Genomic DNA, 21,348 nt, shown 5'->3' on the forward strand with positions numbered 1-21,348 from the left:
GAAATACTTTAAAGAAAAATAATATATAGTGTTATTTTTTGTTGGATAGTACCAAGTAGCGTAGATTATGAAAATTTCTCTTAGCGTATTTATGTTTTTCTCAGAAATAAATAGAACCAACTTATAAATAAGCCCAATATTCAATCTTAACAATATAGAAGAAGAGAAGTTATATCATTCAAATCGAAGTTTCAAAGATGATAAATCACCAACAAAAGAAGAAATCAATACTTTCTAATCAAATTTCTAAAGGCCGATGTTTCCTTTTGTTGTGTGTTTAAGCCGATTTCATACAACTTTAAATGTAGCCCAAAGAGTTGTGAAGCCGTCAAAGAAAGCAAAGTCGATGGCTTTTGTATTGCTAGGATTTGAATGTTGGACTTATTTATAATTTGGTACTATTTAGTTTTGGGGAAAACATAAATACAATACAAATAAGAGAATTTTTCATAATCTATCCTAATTAGTACCAACAAATAAAAAATAACACTATATATTATTTAATCTACGAGCTCTCTCTAATTTCTTATTAGAATTTTGATGTCATTTCTGAATTATGAGATTCCTATTTGTAATTGTGGAATGAAAGAGTTGTGATGAGAAAAAGAAATTTTTTTTACAACCAATTAGATCGAAGTTGGCATGGAGACATTTGATTGGCTGGAACATGTCACTTGTACATGTGACACATTTTTCATTAACATGTTACTAAACTAAGCATGTTGTGTCATTTTGATATGTGAAAGATCCTATTGGCTTATTCGTAGCATAACCGTAAAATGACAAATGACCTGTTACAACATGTAAAATTACACGAATGATTTAAATATCTTTCACACTATCGGTGCGTCCATTTAATCGAAATATGTGTTTAAACCGGCTTATAATTTTGACAAAATTGACATATTGCTTTGAAGCACCAATTCCTTCCTCAAAATTTTCCCTGCTGCTGATCTTGGTATGGCATTGATGAAATTAACCCTTCTTACTTTCTTGTATGGCGCTACCTGCACGAAAACGTCGAATTTTAAAATTTAAATTTAATCTTTAATCCTTATAATTGAATGCATTATACTTTAAAATTTAATAATTTTTCGTAATTTTAATTTCACATATATTTTTACTAAATGTAAAAATATTGGATTTAGTTGAACGCAACGAACCAAGATACATCTATCCCTAGGGGCGGATGTTGTCTATATGTCCTTAAATCACATGTTCAAATTCAATTGTATCGTTTTAAAGGTAAATAGGTTCAAACACACACTCATATATGTATTCAAACTAAAAAGGTATAAATAATAAAATATCTAATCAATAAATAATTAAATCATGAAATATGGTAGAGTTCTGAACTCGAACCTGACTAGAAACAAATTGAATGACTTGGTCTTGTGTAAGACCAGAATTGGCTGCTCTTACAACATATGCCAGTGGTATTTGTCCTGCCTCCTCATCTTCTAGTCTGCATAATAATAATTTATTCGTTTAAGTACTATACATCTTCAGTATAAATATTTTTTACACCGTTAATGAAAAATGACTCACGGGACAACGGCTGCATCAAGTATCTCATGGTGACTCAATAATATTGCTTCAAGTTCTGCTGGAGCTACCTGTATTTACATATATATCTGTTTATTTATAAAATCAAATTTTAATGTATAAACGTTTTGATACTTGTCAACTATTCTTTTAGCTAAGCTAAACGGGGTACGTGTAAGGGTGGAGGTAACTTTAGTCCAAACGTTGTATATTTGTTAAGAAATCCACTGGATATGTATATATAGTAAACTTCAAATTATGAATCTGACTCTGACGTCATGTACGTGTTAGGTATACCTGATAACCATTATGTTTGATGAGTTCCTTTATTCTATCAATAATGTATAAATACCCTTTGTCATCAAAATAACAAAGATCACCAGTTTTGAGCCATCCATCTTTAGTGATTGTTGCACTAGTTGCTTCTTCATTTCCAAAATACTCTTTCATAATTCCTGGACCTTTCAACCACAATTCACCTTCTTTAAATGGCGGCGACGCCTCCCCTGTTTCATGATTAATTACCTTCGCGGAGAAGCCCGGAAACAACACTCCTACCGAGGATGGACGGGCTTTTGCCTCTTCGTAGTTCACAAAAAATGTTGCTGCACCTGTTGTCTCGGTTAGGCCATAGCCTTGCTTGAGTTCCACCCAAGGGAACTTCTCTCGAAACGCATCAGCTACCTGTTCAAAGCAGTGGTTGAATCAGAATTTTCACTTAATAGATTCAAAATAGAGCAAAAAATAAACACAAGACGATGTCAAAGGGAATTCAACCTCTACAATTTGTACATAAAAAATCAATTGTGACCTTATAGTCTATCGTAAAAAAATTCACCAACAAGGTGAAGTTTAGATAGTCAACCAATTGAGGATTTGTTTTTTGACAAAAAGCTGCTAAACACTCTATCTAGTGGCATGAATTCACGAGAATAAAATAATTCAGCAAAGCGACCCTATCTCTGCCCTTTGCTAAGACATGATATAATTTAGGGCTAGAAAGTATGTCCTCGCTAACACCTTGAGCTATCAAATAAAACAGTCAACACAATTCAACTTGGTATCAGAGCAATCAAGAAGTTTAGGATTAACTACTTTTCCACATATTTGACTCATAAAAAGATTACTAGGCTTAAACGTCAACTCTTGTGATCAAATATAACTTAGTTGTAAAAAGTGTATTCTCTCTAACAACTTTAAATACGTGATCGTATAATTCAACAATACCTCTTTGCTTAGCGGTGCGGCCCCCGAGGTAACGCTTCGCAATGATGATAAATCATAGTAACTACCTTTATTATACTTAACTAGTCCAAGAATCACTGGTGGAACTGCTGGAATGTGACTAATTTTATGTGTCTGAATTGCTTCCAACATACCTTGCAAATCAAATTTTTGCATCAAAACTGTTGTTACACCCGAACAAAATAACCCGAGCCCGAAAAATGCTAGACCGTAAACATGAAACATCGGTACAAAACAGAGGAAAACGTCGTCCTGAGACGACGTTGCCTCAACATAGTACTTAAGAAGTTTCATAATCGCAACAAAATTTGCATGTGTTATTACGACACCTTTGCTAATACCAGTAGTTCCTGAAGAGTATAGTATTGCTGCTGTGTCCAAAGGCATTGGACGTTGTTTAGGTAACTCTAAAGGGTCACAATTTTCAATCAACTCTTGTACTGAAATCGAATTTTCATCGTTGGATCGTGTTGTGAGGAGCGTAGGTACGCCTGTGTGGACTAATTTATGAACTTCTTCAGGTGCAGCAATGGCTAATTTCGCGCGCGATAGACGTACTTGTTTGTGAATTTCTGATTCAGTGTTGAGTGGATTTGCAGGGGATAAAATTGCACCTATTGAAAGTATAGCTAGACAAATAGTTGGGTATATTATTGAATTTGACGATAGCACGAAAATTACATCGCCTTTTCGCACACCTAGCGCGCGATATAAACCCGTTGCAAGTGATAAAATGGACCTGTTGAGTTGTGTGTAGGTTATTTTTTGGTTAGTAGAAGAGTCAATTAGTGCAATTTGTGACATTGATTGTGCAGGGGATGGAAATTGTGACAATACAAATTTGGCTGTGTCAAGGTTAGAATAGTCATTGGACATTTTGTGTTGTTCATTAAGTTGGAGGACTGAATGGTAAATTCCCGTCTCGGAATCGTAGCCGTTTTTTCGATCGAACGATGGTTCATGATAAGAGGATTGCTCATCTTCGCCTGTGGATATTAATTCTCCTTCACTTGACATGTTTAGGAAAAATTATGTCTATTTTGTTTTTGTGTGTGTTAGTTTAAGCAAAATATTGAATCTAAATAAATAAGGTTTTGAACACTATGTTTAAAGATTGAAATCATCGATTAATTGTTTATTTTAATTTTTATGTGACTCTGTCAGCTAAGCTTTAGTCGGCAAAAACTAGGGGACCAAGTCATTATTCTTAGGAGCAATCGAATATTTATTTGTCTCATTTTGATTCGATACAAAATTAAAAAAAGTAGAAAATAAAATTAATCAAATTTTGTGATTTTAAAATTAAAGTACGTAAATTGTGTTAAAAATTAAAAATAAAAAAATTCTAAAAAGAAAAGATACGTTATTTGAAAACAGCTTAAATTAAAAAGTAAAACAAACAAAGTGAAACGGAGAAAATATTGCTTTGTAATGTGAGTGACATGACATTATGTTATTGTATATATATGTAATATACTAATATAAGGTATATACCAAGAATCTTTATTTTGTGCATGAACAGTGTAAAGAAGTTTAACTAATCAGATTATTCGTTTTCTATATCAAACCTGATAGTAATTTCGAAAAATAATCAATAATATGTTAAAACCGGTTAATTATATTAATAGTGTACAAATTCTTTTTATTGTATATAAATTAAACTCTTATATCAATTCCTCTCTATGACACATTCAAACAAGAGAAAATAAGGGAGGAAGACAATCAGTGTGAAATGTTATTTATGAAACCTATTTTTTTACTCTTTCATAGACGTAATTTTTATTTTTTTATGTTTAAGAAATTTATTTTCTTGAGAAAATATTTTTCAAAATATTTAGACCAATCAAAAAATAATAATATTTTTTTCTCCCTACCAATTACCAAACATATACTGTGATGCCATGACTTCTCAGGTATATAATCTTTTCAGATTCCTTAGGTGTAAAAATGAAGATCTCTTATATGTAAAAATAAAGATCTCTTATAAAAAAAAGTCATAAAATTAAAAAAAAAATAAAAAAATTTGAATGAATACGTAGATAAATGTTTAAAATAGGTAATCAATTCAAATATATGTGAATAAATTACATTTTGTAATTGTGGAGTGATTTGATTTTTCTACACAAGGGAATATGTTTCCACAAAAAACTTTGAAAATTCTCTAATAACAAAAGGAAAAGTTGCCTCGCTTGACTTACATACAAGAATTAACATATATTTGTAAAATACTCTTTAATTTTATTTTCCAGGTTATGTTATCAGGTTTATTATAAAAATTTATCAATTATTATAAAAAATTCTGGCTCGACACGGAAGGGATCCATATAGCTATTGTATCTATCCCGACGAATAAATGCAATACATGAAAGACTTATGAAAAGACACTACTAAATAATTACTATTAATTTTTTCACTGAAAATTATTTAATTGTTATTCTACATATATTTTGATTGAATTAGTAAGCAAAAAAAAAAAATGAGAAAATGACCAAAATGTTTTTTTTTTTGAAACCTCAGGATAATCCGCAATCGCTACAACCTTTGCCATAGTCTCTATCATTCGGGTGAGCATTTTATGTGCACCGGGTAAACCCTCACTGTGTAATAACCTGCAAACCGCACTAGACAAGCCCTATGAAATATGCTCAACTCAAAATGGTCCTTAATGTATGACAAATGTGTTCTCTTTAATCCTTAATAAATATTTTTACTTAAGAAGTGAAATTTTTTTATCTTAAGAGTGTCTTACAAACACGTTTTTGTATAAGGTCAAGTAAGGCAACTGGAAAAGATTAGAAGCTGAATTGTCAGAGTTTTAATTTCCTTCTGTTATTAGAGAATTTTCAAAGTTTTTTGTGGATACAAATTAGCAAGGGTTGAAAAAATAAATCACTAATAGTGAAATGATTTCATAAATCACTAATACGTATTGTTAGTTTAATTACAATATTTTTTTGGTGTGATGAGTGATGTTTAAATAGAAGATTATTACTTAAATTTTATTGTATTTATCGTTAAATTCATAATGACAAAAAGTTTCATTGTGTAACGATCGATTTGGTGTGATTGCATCGTTATCTTAATTTTTTTCTTCTCATTTCGTCTTTACTTATTATTTAATTAATAATTCTATTGTATCATTTAATCTACCTTTCTACTGTAACTCTATCACGTAACTTATTTTTCTCGTAGGTTTATAAACTGTTGATGTGATTTGACATTATTGTATGACGATTTTATGGAGAGCGATATAATCTACTCAAATATTGTATTTATTAAAATAATATTATACAATACAATCAAACACAATACAAAGCAGTATAATACATTATGAAACAATATCTAACGATGTGATCTTGTCACCACTATAAATATAGAACTTTGAGTTACGAATCACCAAACACACTCCCAAAATGCAAATCTTTAGTCTAGTTTACATTTTGCTTTTTCTATCTTTCCTCTTTTTGCTAAGAAAATGGAAAAACTCCAATAGCCAAACAACTAAAAAATTACCTCCAGGTCCATGGAAACTTCCTTTAATAGGAAGCATGCATCACATTGTTGGTGGATATCCACATCATGTCCTTAGAGATTTGGCAAAAAAACATGGTCCTCTAATGCACCTTCAACTTGGTGAAGTTTGTGTTGTTGTTGTTACTTCTTCTGAGATGGCTAAACAAGTACTAAAAACTCATGACCTCGCTTTTGCATCTAGGCCTAAACTCTTGGTCACGGATATTATCACTTATGATAGTCGTGACATCGTCTTTAGCCCTTATGGTGAGTGTTAATTAGGCGCGTTCGCCCTAATATATTTGAGTTTTACTTTTTTCTTGAAGGACAAAAGTATCTTTCCCTTTTGAGGGTCCTTCCTTCTCTCTCTCTATATATGACATTCACAATATAATCCTTAAATGAGTACTTGCTTAGGGGGAGAATGTAAAGTAACTTGAATTTCTCATTAAGTAGGTTATTAATTGGAAATAATACATAAACGTGGTCTTTAACTTGGCATTAGCTGGTACCTATGCCCTCTAATGTTGGGCGTGATCAAGACACTTAAACTTGTATAAAGTTGAACAAGTAAACACACGTGTCTTACATGACATAGTACAAATCAGTTCGATTACATCTCACACGAATTGTCCTGTTACATTGTTATATTGTCTCTTTTGATGTATTTCTCTTAATTGTACATTATTTATCGACATTCGAGATTTGCTTTGTTAGGTTTTGCATATGACACCTGATAATTTTTACACTTAATTAACAGGGGACTACTGGAGACAAATGCGTAAAATTTGTGTCATGGAACTGTTGAATGCAAAGAATGTCCGGTCATTCAGTTCGATTAGACATGATGAGGTTGTTCATCTTATCGACTCTATACGATCATCTTCATCTTCTGGAGAGCCAGTTAATTTTACTGAAAGGATGATTTGGTTTGCAAGCTCCATGATATGTAGATCAGCATTTGGTCAATTACTAAAAGATCAAGACATATTTATAAAACTAATTAGAGAAGTGTTAAGATTAGCAGATCAAGGCTTTGATATGGCTGACATTTTCCCTTCCTACAAGTTTCTTCATGGTCTTGGTGGAGTGAAGAAAAAAATTCTAGATGTACAATATAAAGTAGATTCAATTGTTGAGGATGTCATCAATGAGCACAAGAAGAATTTTGCAAATCACAAGATTAGTGATGATGCATTGGGAGGTGGTGAAGACCTAATTGATGTCCTACTAAGACTTATGAAGGATAAAAGTCTTCAATTTCCCATCAACAACCACAATATCAAAGCTATTATTATTGTAAGTATTGAATATTATGTTTGTTCTTACTCAAAACCATTTGTAAAAAGTTTGGAGATAATAACTGAGATGGTCACTCGTACTCATCTAAGGGTAGTTCTGTTAGAAAGTCATTCAGCTTTGTTTTAAAATTCTCAAAAGTCATGACTCAACTATTTTTAATTGCAGGACATGTTTACTGGTGGAACGGAAACTACATCAACAACAACTATATGGGCTATGGCTGAAATGATGAAAAATCCAAGTATATTCGCCAAAGCTCAAGAAGAAGTGCGAGAAGCCTTTAGAGATAAAGTAAAGTTTGATAAATATGATGTCGAGGAGTTGAAATACCTAAAGTTAGTCGTTAAAGAAACTCTAAGACTCCATCCACCAATTCCACTTTTGGTCCCAAGAGAATGTAGGGAAGAGACGGACATAAACGGCTACACTATTCCTGTGAAGACTAAAGTTTAGATTAATGTTTGGGCATTGGGAAGAGATCCAAAATATTGGGATGACACGGAAAGCTTTAAGCCAGAGAGATTTGAACAGTGTCTTGTGGACTTTAATGGTAATAATTTTGAATTTCTTCCCTTTGGTAGTGGGAGGAGGGTTTGTCCTGGGATATCATTTGGTTTAGCTAATATTTATTTGCCATTGGCTCAATTGCTTTATCACTTCGATTGGAAACTCCCTACTGGAATGGAGCCAAGAGACTTGGACTTGACTGAATCGGATGGAATAACTGCCAGTAGAAAAAACGACCTTTACTTGATTGCGACTCCTTATCAATAAATGTCTTTTCATTTAGCAATAAATAAGAGCAAATAAAACATCTTATATTGTTCCATTATAATAGTACCTTATAGACACGAATATTTGGGTATTGCAGTGATGAGATTGTTTCATTCTTAATTTATAACCAGAGGTCTCGGGTTCGAGCCTTGAATATGAAATTTTTTTTTGAGAGCATCACCCCTAAATGGGCCTCACAATACGCGATCCAGATTTAGGTTAGCTTTACAATAGTCTAAACTTACTCTAGGGAGGTGTATGATATAAGTATACAATCAAAACAGTCATTTCATTATTCATTACTAACTATCCTATATCTAGTCTTTTTCAACAAGATAAAAATAACAAACATATCTAGTACAACTTTCTCAACAATTGGTAGCTCATCAAACTTTGATGGAGTCCACAAGTAGGGCAACAATGTGAGGTTTTAAGACCTTCTACGGATGTGTGTATCCATCTTCATTGTGCTTGTATGTAACGTCAATTAGACGACCAAGATTGAGAATACGCGTTAAAAACTCCATGGATACATGATTCGGCCTAAGAATTCCTTCGTTAACATCCTTCCATGCTATCTCAGCCATTTCGCGAAATTTAATCATTGCTTCTTCAGTTGATACACCATAATCTCTCCTGTAACACTCAATTCCTGTTGCAATTTGTCCCCTACTTTTCTCAACCTGGAAATGCAAATAGAATTAGCGGTTAAATTTTATATATTGCTTCAATATTGCAACACGTTGATGTTTGCTCAAATATCATATCCCTTTGATTTCAACTTTCCACATGACATGTTTCAGGCCAGTACAAGATTGAATTAAGAACGTTTTTAATTTGGTACATTCTGCATATCTTTAGTTTGTAACCACAAAAATTCAAAACACTTTATGTCAATTTATATATACCTCGTATGTGGCTATGTCATCAATAACGCGACATAATGTTGCATTAGCTTTAAGAATTTTAGGGTTCCTTGACAACCATTCGAAATCATGCTCAGTAGCAGATTTCATTCCCAAATATGATGTTGTTGTGAGCAAGTAATAAGTACTAGTTGCTAAAGCATTGCTTAGATACTCAGAAATAGGAGGCATATATCCTTCAATAAACCATTTAGCCTCGACATTATAGTTCCTCACTATTTCTTTCATCTACAACACCAAAAAACATAAGTGTTAGAAAATAGTTATTTGAATATACATTGCTTCAAGTTTAAGGGGTTAAGAAAAAATGTAATTTGATCGCGTACTCTTTCTTTTGCATGATAGACAACATGAGATCTTCCATCGTTAGACAATTCATTTTCATAATCTTTGTAAAGATCAAGAAGAGCTTTATAACTGATTTTCATCTAATCAGGAAGATGATCAATTTCACTTATATCCCATCTGGAAAGTTGATGAATCTAAAGTAAATTTATGTTTTTTTATATAACAAGGAAGTAAATTTATGAAGTTCATACCTTTGTATGGCATCTGTGTATGTGTTAAGTTCTTTAACGATACCATAAGAATCAAAGGTATCGTCAACAATAGAAATGATGGATATGGTCTTAGCAAGCATGACGCGAGCTTGAGAATATTGAGGCTCAAAATACACTCCTAATGCCCAAAAATAACATTCAACTACTCTGTCTCTAGCATATGGAAGCGTTGTCACAAAATCCAATTCCTTCCACCAACTTGATACTTCAGCAAGTTCTTGTTTGTGAAGCATTTGGAGCAAGTTGAAATCCAATTTGGCAAATCTAAGTAACGCATCGTTCTTTGATTCATCCTTCTCATAGATTGAGGATATGAAGAATCGAGTCTCTACTCGAGGAATGCCCTTGTGCAAAGATTGCTCAAGGGCATGTGTTACTTGCTCTTTAAGAGGAGAGTTCAAATGTGGAGTCGCGGATTCAAGATGAGTAGTGGAGAAAACAAGTGCATCTTCTAAGAAATCTTCACCATGTGTCCTTACATGTGACGCTTCGAATAAACTCAATAATTCTAAATCATCATCATCACTAGCACGCGACTCCTTGAATTTTCCATTCCCATCTTGAAATTTGTTGAAAATTTCTGATAATTTACAAGGAATAGCACAAATATTATTACCCTTCTAGCAAATGAATAGTAATATTACATAACTATACAACATTATTCGTGAAGTTTTAGTACTTACTAAGAGAGATATTGTAACCATGTTGCCTTAGCAATCGAAATTGAAGAGCACAAATGCATAAATCATTATACTCATCACCCTCAAATTTTGAATTTTCATTGTAAATTCGATAAAAAAATCTCATCGATTTCTTTCTCATAGTGGTACGCGATGCCAAGACGTTCAATAACATCAATAAAATCAATAAAATTCAATTTCTCAACCAATTTCTTTCAGGTAATAGCTGACAACATACTCCTTGTTTCTTCCTTCAATGCTTCAATCTCTTGAGCATACTTTTGTGCAACCTATAAATATATTCATATCAAACAACATATTTTTCGTCTAATAAAAACAAAGAGAACTAAAAATTAAGGAACTATGAATAAAATACTTACGCGATTGTCAATGGAGAAGGAATGGAAACGATCACCCCATAGACTTGGAGTGAAGTTGGCCACGAGGCGAATTATCTTCTCTTCTTCAACTATAGGTAAGGCCATGGTTGAAACAAATAATAAGAGTGATTTTGATTATACTAAGGAAGAATGAAAGAAACTTTCAAGTTGATGACATAAATTGTAAGCAAGAGACGACTATTTATAGTGGTAAGAGGCACATAACCAAAAAATGCATATAAAGCAATTGTAGAAAAGTACTACATTTCCAATTGGATGAATGGTCAATGATAGAGTCAATTTACATCTAATAAAAGAATAGAAGATAATAGATATACTAATGATATTTCCTTTTTAGTTCGTTTAAAAAATGATATTTGTTTTATATTCAATACTTTCTCCGTTCACTTTTAGTTGTCTAAAAATAGTTTTAAATATTAAATTCGTGGAAAATTTAGAAAGGTAAATCAAATTAAATTTTCGGTGTAAAGAATTTTTCAATCTTAATAGGTTACCCGAAAAATATTTACAAACAAATTATTTCAAATATAAATTTTGTAATTTTAGAAATAAATAATTAGGTACTTGTTAGTCTAGCTCAATCTTTTTTTATATATATAATTTTTTCGCTATTTTTTGACATATTTATTTTCATAAATTTGTTAGCATATTGCCATATTAACCTCCCGATAAATATAGCGTAAGCGGGGACGATCCACAACCTTAAATTGTGTGGCTGCATTATTTAAGTTATAATTAATATTGCTTCATTAACTTTTTTATTATAAGATCAGATGGTATATGTTTTCCTCAATTGTATCATGTTTGCCTCAATTATTTATATTTCTGCATAACATGATCATTATTATTATTATTATTATTATTATTTTTGCTTCAGGAAGTGAATTATTATCATACTAGACTAGAAATAAAGAAAAAAAAGTGAGAAAATGAGGCAGTGATTATATACGAGTCTTTTTTGTAATTATTATATTCCAAGTTTTCAGAGTTGACCTTGTCCATTTTCTTTGTATTAAAAAAGAGTATAAAATATGTCACGACCCAAAATGAGTCGTGAATGACACCCACACCTAACCTTCTAAGTGGGCGAACCAAGGAATCCAAACCCCAACATATATCAATAATTCAACTACGAATAACAACAATAATGCGGAAGCTCAAAACTTATTAAAGTAACCAATCAAATAAACCTCTAAAGTCTAACACTTATTATCCCCAAAATCTGAAAGTCATCACATCAAGGACATCTAGTCTTTCAAATACTAAGTCTAAGAGTATTAAAGACACCAAAATAAATGAATAAAATAGTTTATGTCCGAAAATTAAGGACATCATGCCATGACCAAGAGAATCCAACACGAGCTGGAATGAATAGCTCACCCTGGAACCTGATGTGCTGGAGACTGGCTAGAGCTGAGGGCGAGTTGAGGTCATTAATACACTCGCTGCACTCCACAAAAAGAAAACAAAGAAAAACACAAGTAGGGCTCAGTACAGGGAAACATGTACTGAGTAGATATCATCGGCCAACCCAAAATAGAAACTAATATGTAATGAATAATAGTATAAAATCAACTATGACACTTAGCAGGTGGCAAGAAACAAACACATGAACCAGTGTCAACAAAACTAAAGTAAGTACGTAATCAATCAACAATATCAAGATCACACATGAGAACTCATGCCACCAAACCAAACTAATTTGGGAATTGAGTTCTTTGAGATTGAGTACATTAAGTTAATTCAATATCTTTTTCCTTTAATGTTACTGTGTCGGAACGTGACACTCCGATCCAATTATACCATGTCGGAACGTGACACTCCGATCCAATAATACCGTGTCGGAACGTGACACTCCGAGCCAATTATATTGTGTCGGAACGTGACACTTCGATCTAATAATACTGTGTCAGAATGTGACACTCCGATCCAATTATACCGTGTCGAAACGTGACACTCGATCCAATAATATCATTAATTTATCATTTATTATCACCACTTTTCAATTCATTAACAATATTTCATCAAGCCTTCTTTATTCAAGGCATCACTTCGATAGAGAGGAGGATTCAAGATTATAAATTTCACGGTCACAGGATTTCAGACCAATCACAAACCACACAACCAAGCTACACAATCACACAATCAAGTACATAGATAACTTCACAATATCATTCAATGCATATCAATCACTATTAAGAGTCTATCTATCAAATAGAAGAAACCATAACCTACCTCCACCGAAGAATCGAAGTCAAGCAAGCTACTTCTTCAATATTTTTCCTTTCCTCAATGCCTCCGAACCTTTTCAATCTATCAAGTATATATGGATAATTTGTAAGTTAACGAGTATAAACACTTATATTATTCTATGTCTAAGCCTAGACCCAAAAACTCACCTAATTCTATAATCAATTTCCTAAAGTTCAAACCTAAGGGTAAGTCTTAATTCCTCCGATTGGCATAACTTTAACGATGCTAACTCTTAACACCTATGCCATAAGTAATAACCTGACCTATTCAATTGTGTAAACTACACTTCACTGGAGTATGTTGCCAACTTCAATCTATTACTATATGATGGTAATAACTAACTCAATTGTCAATCATTAATTGGTCATTATGAAGTCGTACAATAATGCCAACAACTCACATGAATGACTAACCACGTTTTCAATACAATTTTTAATACATCAACACTAACAAAATTAAACAACCAACCAATATTTATCTAATCACTGTAGTATCCATTCTTCTCAAATAACTTTCCTACACCACATATTATAATCCCAATACTATGCCATAATTATTCCTCAATTATGTTACTGTCATTACCCAGACAAACCCACAACAATTTATCCCCACCATTTTCATATACACAAGTTATCATATCGTCCTTCTAATTCATTATCCAATTACACCCATATATACTTCCCTAATTATTACAACAACCTAACCTTTCAATCATTATTTGTTTTATCTTACCCTCAATCATTACGTTCCTCAACTTTGCACCTTTCAATTCTTTAACGTTTTTCCACAATTCATCATACAGGCCTAGGTTACTTATATAATTGCTTGAGTTTTAAGTTTTATGCATCTTTAGTGTAAATTTTTACATCATAGAGGTTACATCCACTTACAATAATCGATATCAATTATCATAATATGAAAAATAAAAGAATATTTATTCTCTTATATAAGAAGAGAGACAGTTGAGGTGCTTCACCTCTCTTAAGTTCATGCTTACTTGTCATCACAAAGGCAATTTTAAGTATCAAAGCAGGCATCAAATCAACATGTATGTAGTTAAGTAATTTTTATGTGGTTTTTTAATTTTCATTTATTTGTCTTATTATCTTAGTCTTTTAAGTATTTAAAAATTACATAAAAATATTATAAATAGTGACAGTAGTAACAATTACAATAAGTAGTAACTTAGAATATCTAAAAATTATATTAAAAATCTAATAAAACTTTCAAATCGTGTACTTCCTCTGCCTTAATTTATATGACATTTTTCATTTTTCGAGAGTCAAACAATTTAAGATTGATCGGAAATTTGTGTATGGAATCTTCAATTTTTTTGAAATAAAATTTATATATTTGTAAACTACATAAAAAGTACTACTATAAGTCACAATAATTGATAATTCAATATATTTAAAAAAATCTTTGAAAAACTTACGATCAAAGATAACCTTGTTTGAATCTCGAAATCTAAAAAGTGTAACATAAAATGAGATGAAGGGAGTAATATATATTGAATCCGTGCTAGCGTGGAGTTCTGAATCTAATTTTACAAATATGTCCTTGTATAAAGTCAAGTGAGGCAACTAGGAAAAGGTTACAAAAATATAAAAGTACTGTCGGTGTTCTTTTATCCTTGTGTTATTGGAGAATTTTCAAACGTTTTTTTTTGTTGAAGGGAGTAATATATATTCGATCAAATCGCTCAAGTAATAATTAATGAATTTTATTATTGACTAGGACGAATGATGATTATTATCAAAACATGGACAAGGAAGCTAGATTTTCAGATTGCGCAAGTGTCTAAATAAAGAATTGTATCAACTTTAAGTGTTTCATAATCATCCATTTTAAAATGTACAAAAAAGAAGGGGAAAATATCTTATTTATTTTTTTAAAAAACAAATATTATTTGGTTATACATACTATTGATTTTTATGTTTGTTTTTAAGATGAATTTTTTACTCTCACAATTTTATTTTATTTTACTTTTCTAGTAAAATATATGTTCAAATGCACCGAGTTAAATCAAGCGACTAGATAGAAGGGCCCTCCTTACCAAAATATAGTACTGAATTTCTAGCCTTTCATCTCAATTCTCAATCATTTTCTGAATTATTATACCTATCCTCACTACAACTATTAATTTGTCGAGACATACAAATTAAATTTTAGTGGTTTAGATATTATTATAAAATATATACTCCTTATGATCATGATATGCACATTTTAAATGTTTTATTGCTTGACGAATTGAAGACCTTCTATCAAGTTCAAGTGTTAAATTTATAATTGAATTTCAGAGATAACAATTCATGAAGAAATATCTATCTTCTTAAAAGAAAATTAGTAATTAGAAAATCAATTCTGAAACTTTGACCTAGAATAAGGAATTATGATTAGAAGGAAAATTGACATGTGACCTCGATTTTATGGGTTCTGAACTTTTAGAACGATTATTTTTTTAAGTATTAATAATTAGATTTTAAAGTTATTGTGCATAAATTAATATTGATTTTTTCAACATAGATGCACTACATGAGCAGAAGTTAATCAATTTGACCGAACTCAGATAGTTGGGATTCTACCTCCGTCACTAGGTGGTTAAATCTGGTGGAATGAGTTTACTGGTCCGGTGGTGCCCATCGATGAAGGTAGCAACACAAAAATATTGATGTGTGTATATATGTAGGGGCGAATTTGTTGGAAAGATTTATGAAATACGTGAACTCATGATCCCTTCATAAATTAGATATTCTATATACTTGTTAATTATTTAGTATTAATTGTTGGCACCATGCTTCAAGAAGAATTGGTTTTGACAATCTAAAAGAACAAAAATTGTTGAAAACTACATTTAATAGATCATTTTGAACCTATGAAAAACATAAGGGATCATTTTTTCATTTTTCTAGTCGGTTGGTCAAAAAAATATTGCGTAAAATATTTTTTCTAAAAAAATAAGAAAAATAACTTTTTCAGCGGTCAGAGTCGAAAAATAATATTCAACATTGATTGACGTGCTCCTTCTATCTTCACATCAACTTAGTACCCCCCCCCCCCCCCCCCCCACACACACACACACACACGCATCCTCACCACCTGAGATTTTAACTGGCAATTTGTAATTCAATGGAGTCCACAGGTAGGGAAATAGTGAGATTTTAAGATTTTTTTTTCAAGATGAGTGTATCCATCATGATTGCCCCCCCGACCCCACACGCATCCTCACCACCTGAGATTTTAACTGGCAATTTGTAATTCAATGGAGTCCACAAGTAGGGAAATAGTGAGATTTTAAGATATTTTTTCAAGATGAGTGTATCCATCGTGATTGCCACCCCCCCACACACACGCATCCTCACCACCTGAGATTTTAACTGGCAATTTGTAATTCAATGGAGTCCACAAGTAGGGAAATAGTGAGATTTTAAGATTTTTTTTCAAGATGAGTGTATCCATCGTTAATCCCCCCCCCCACACCCCACACGCATCCTCACCACCTGAGATTTTAACTAGCAATTTGTAATTCAATGGAGTCCACAAGTAGGGAAATAGTGAGATTTTAAGAATTTTTTTCAAGATGAGTGTATCCATCGTGATTGTGTTTATATATAACGTCAATAATACGAGCAAGTAATTCAGTACATGACTGTTTTAGATAGCGTCTTCAATAACTATGACAAAAATTGAGAAAATATCTCCTTCAATTGATGAATATCAAGAAAATAAGATGTTACAAGAGTAATATTACCACATTCAATATTAAGGGTCGTTTGGTTGTTGACTGGAGTCACACAAGAATATTAATAATACATGAATTAATTATATAAAATTTAGTATTATAATTTGAAATATATATATCATTCAAAAATAGTTGTTTCCTATGTCAGTTCAAAAAAATTCATAGATTAATACAAAAGGAAGTATTGACATGAACACATTAATTTGTTTTTTTTTTGGATAATTGTGGGATATCGTATGTAGAAAAGAATGTTTACCTAACTCTTTACTATAATTGTCAAAACAAATAATAATTGTTTGTGCAAGTAGGTAACGTGCATGCCCTAAAATTCTTAATTACGTACATTTCAACCTCTAATGCTTTGTAGAGTCTACTTTGATGGCATGCTACTGTAGTGTTCGAATTAGTTTATGTGCAATATATCGATTAATGTTATAAGATATTTGTTATAATATAATTGGATGTTGAAGTTGATTGAATTTTTTTTAATATAGTAATTTAGTAGTAGGTTTTGAAAGATAAATAGTCATTTTTTCATGTCGGACTATTGAAAAGCACTGAGAAGAAAGAATCAAGGATTGACTGATAAATATTAATTTTAAATAAATAATCAATAGCCTTGCATAGGAGAAAAAATTTAGGACTGGAAATCCTCATGTTAGCGATTTCAATCGAGATTGGAGTTGATAAAGTAGAGAACTGTAAATCCTCGTGTCACCTATTCCAATCTTGATTGGAAATAGTTGGGATAGCTCAATTGATACTTATCAGGTCACACTCACGTTTGGATAATATATACTTGGATATTGTTGAAGCTGATTGAATTTATTTATTTTTAAAAATAGTAGTTTAGTAGTAGTTTTTGAAAGTTAAGTTTTCATTTGAACATAAATTTTACTTGAGGAAAAAAAATGAACTTATGCAAGTGAAAAATATTATTTCTCTTGATATAGATTTAAATATAAAACTTTAATATTTGTAAACAAGAAGATGGAATTGTAACATCCGACAATTTGAAATAGCTAAGAAGAGGCTTGGAATTTGAAAATTTTCATTTTTGGAAAGGATTTGAAAATCTGGAATTTGGCCAAGTGTGGAAATAAGTGAGTTTTGGCCAACTTTGAGCAGTTGTAACTCCTAGCTCAGGATGAGTTAGGAGTAGTTCCAGCTATGGTTGTGAAGCTTGTGGAATGATCTTTCAAACGCCACCGAGTTTTCTCGATTCCGAGTTCGTATGAGCGAGTTATGGCCATTGAAAGTTGGGCAGTTGGCAGGGAATCCGTCCGGAAAATTAAGGGCATTTTAGTCTTTTCCCTAGCCAAGTCTTTTGGGATTATATTGTTGTATAGGGCTGATCTTTGGATCATTTTGTCCCATTTTTAAAAGAGTAAAAGCTAGGGCTTGAGAAGAAGAAGAGAAGAAGGAGAAGAAGAAGAGGAGAAAGAAGAGATTAACAAGTTTCCGTCAAAGATCAACGTGGATTTTCGTCGGGGGTGATCCCTTTCAAGGTATGTGAGTTCCTTCTGTGGGTTGATCCTTTCCCCCACACACCAAGCTCATTTTATGATTTGAGAAAAGATTGGAATTGTTGTTGAAGTTGTTGAAGTTGTTGGTTGTTGTTGATGTTGTTAGTTGTGTTGTTGAAGTTATTGTTGGTTGTGAGACATGATTGGGTTGTGTATTTGAGTTGTAATCTATGGTATGTTGAGGGATTGATGATCCTTAGTGTTTGGGGTTAGATCCATTGAAGTAAGGATGGTTTAGAGTTGAAGAAAAGGGGAGAAAAGTCGAGTTTTCTGGGGAAGGGATTGGTGTGTCGCGCCTGCCAGCGCGCCCCAAAGGGGACTCTGAGGTCCAGCCCTTGGGGCGGCGCGCCACTCAGAGCGCCAGCAGGGGGCTTCTGACCTTCAAGGGCTGGCGCTCCGCGCCTTGCAGAGCGCCAAGGACACCATGTTCCCTCTTTCTTTCCATGTTTTCTCATGCATGTTCCTAGGTGTTATACCTATGTTCCCTAGTTGTTTCCAACACCCCAAAGTGTTTCTAAACATCCCGAACTCATCCAAATACGTGTGATCATATACCTTGAATCCATAGTTCAATTCAAGGCAAGTTAGTATCAAGTTAAAGAGAAGTTAGAGTCAAGTCAAGCCATGTTAAGAAGTAAGTTCAAGCAAGTCCTCCAAGCTTTTCAAGAGTCTTCATTGAACGTTTTAACTTCATTTTTAGACTCAAGTTTCAAGTCAAGCAAAGAGCTTAGAGTTTCAAGCTAAGTAAAGAGTCTCAAGACTCAAGTTAAGTCAAGAGTGTAAGTTGAGTTCATTTCTCAAAAGTTATTAGGGAACTATGTATTCCCAAAGAAGTTTCTAAATGTTTTTACATTTGAGTAAGAAAGGAACTATGATTCCAAAAGAGCCTTAGGGCTAGTTTTCAAGAAAAAGGAACATCGTTTTCCAAGTGAGCCTTTGGGCTAGATTTTGAGTAATTATCTCATTTAAAGAAAGATGTGTTTAAAACACTTATGAGTTAAAAGAATTTTGGGAGTAGTATCGAGCACCGATTTGGGGACGCGAGTTCATATTAAACTCAACTCTCCATAAGAACCATGTAGCCAACATGGGAGTTATCGGGTCATACTTTTTAGATGATCACGAAAGTTAAGCTAGTGGATCCACTTAGTAAAGTTAGCTTCCTATATCAAGACCAGGTATAGGATGGTCCTCAAGAAACGTGAGGTAAAACGTTGTATCATTAGCTTCCTATATCACGACAAGGTATATGATGGTCCTTGGGCAACGTGAGGTAAAACGTTGTATCACCACTCATATTCATAGTGGTGGTTTGTCGGTTAGAGAAGCTCCCACAGTAGAAAGAGCATGGTTCCTCGAGGGTTCTGCTTAGTATGGATGGGGGTATGGGACTTCATTCATACATTGCACAAGTAGACCTTGAGAGGAATCATGGTATTTTCATGATATTATAAATATGATTTTTACGTCATGTTTTAAGAGTTTTACAAGCTTTATATATTGCATGTGTCTTATTGCTTTATATATTGAGTTCAGTTATTCATGAGTTGAACAGAGTCAAGGTAAGTGTTCTCTTGTACTCTTTTCAAGCTTAAGTTGTGGTTTAGCTTTCCAGCTCGCATACTCGTACATTCAATGTACTGATGCCAGTTGGCCTGCATCTTATGACGATGCAGACACAGGTACCCCAGATCAGCATCCTGCACGTCGTTGATCCAGCTGAGCAATTCAGAGTCAGTGGTGAGCCTCCTTGCTTTCCGGAGGACTCAATTATTTTGTGTACTTAGTTTTGTTATAGTAGGATGTTGCGGAGTCTGTCCCAACATCCATCTAAGTATTTTAGAGGCTTCATAGACAGTCAGTCAGTTAGTATTGAGTCTCTCATCTATATATATATGTAAATATTCTATTTTGAGACTCGAGCTGCCTTTTGGCATGTTATGCATCAGTTGGTTGTTTTATAACCTTTCATTGCATTAAGTTATTCTGTTAAGTCAGGTTTCCGCTGAGTTAAGAGAGTCAGGCCAAGGGTTCGCTTGGGGCCAGCAATAGTCTCCGAGTGCCGGTCCCGCCCAGGGTGTAGGCTCGGGGCGTGACAGGAATAGCTCAGTTGGTTAGAGCTTGTGGCTGTTAACTACAAGGTTGGAGGTTCAAGCCTTTTTTTCTAGCGTTTTCTTTTTCAACAATATTTTGGGTTTTCCTCCCGGTGTTTTGTACCCACATTAGAGCCTGACTATTCGAAATTCGCGCCACGTAGGGTACCATTCGGGGGGAATCACTCCTTACTAAGGATTTTTCTATATCCAGGTTTTCCACCTAGTGTTCAGTACCTGCATTAAAGTTTTTTGTGGAAACAAATTAGCAAGTGTTGAAAAAATAAATCACTAATAGTGAAATGATTTCATAAATCACTTGTATGGTTAGTTTAAATACAATATATTTTTTAGCGTGATAACTGATGTTTAAGTAAAAAATTATTACTTAAATTTATTGTATTTATCGCTAAAAGTTCCATTGTGTGCAACGATCGATTTGGTGTGATTGCATCGTTACCTTAATTTTTTTATTTGTCATTTTATATTTACTTATTATTTAATTAATTAATAACTCTATTGTATCCTTTAATCTACCTTTCTAAAGTAACTCTATCACGTAACCTACTTTTCTTGTAGGTTTATCCTTCAAACTGTTGATGTGATATGACATTGTATGATGATGGAGAGCGATATAATCTACATAATTATTATATTTATTAAAATAATATAATATGATACAATCAAACACAATACAAAGCCGTATAATACATTATGAAACAATATGATCTTTGTCACCACTATAAATATAGAACTTTGAGTTAAGAATCACCAAACACACTCCCAAA

The 21,348-nt window shown here is 32.8% G+C and overlaps 1 protein-coding gene and 2 pseudogenes across 1 annotated transcript; 1 reads left to right on the forward strand and 2 right to left on the reverse strand.

The window, feature by feature from the left end:
* Positions 1–881: 881 nt before the first annotated feature.
* Positions 882–3,807, reverse strand: LOC125837016 (probable CoA ligase CCL5). Its single transcript, XM_049516154.1, has 5 exons — positions 2,773–3,807; positions 1,843–2,229; positions 1,549–1,616; positions 1,363–1,465; positions 882–1,007 (listed from the first exon to the last, which is right to left on the reverse strand). Exons 1-5 carry the CDS (start codon positions 3,805–3,807, stop codon positions 882–884), a joined length of 1,719 nt encoding a protein of 572 aa, XP_049372111.1.
* Positions 3,808–6,203: 2,396 nt separating this feature from the next.
* On the forward strand, positions 6,204–8,379 carry LOC125837024 (cytochrome P450 71D7-like; annotated as a pseudogene).
* A 386-nt stretch (positions 8,380–8,765) lies between these two features.
* Positions 8,766–11,030, reverse strand: LOC125837019 (vetispiradiene synthase 3-like; annotated as a pseudogene).
* Between the last annotated feature and the right edge of the window lie 10,318 nt (positions 11,031–21,348).

The sequence above is a fragment of the Solanum verrucosum genome, unplaced genomic scaffold (genome assembly GCF_900185275.1).
Source record: "Solanum verrucosum unplaced genomic scaffold, falcon-dt-bn FXZP01000165.1, whole genome shotgun sequence".
In the NCBI taxonomy this organism is placed as follows: domain Eukaryota; kingdom Viridiplantae; phylum Streptophyta; class Magnoliopsida; order Solanales; family Solanaceae; genus Solanum; species Solanum verrucosum.

Bases quoted from the DNA above. Each gene is read 5' to 3' on its own strand.
- LOC125837016 (XM_049516154.1), bottom strand. From the start codon at position 3,807: ATGTCAAGTGAAGGAGAATTAATATCCACAGGCGAAGATGAGCAATCC. The intron at 2,230-2,772 runs GTATTGTTGAAT...TGCTTTGAACAG, and splicing joins CCGCACCGCTAAGCAAAGAG to GTAGCTGATGCGTTTCGAGA. The intron at 1,008-1,362 runs GTTCGAGTTCAG...GTTTTCGTGCAG, and splicing joins TTCAATTTGTTTCTAGTCAG to GTAGCGCCATACAAGAAAGT.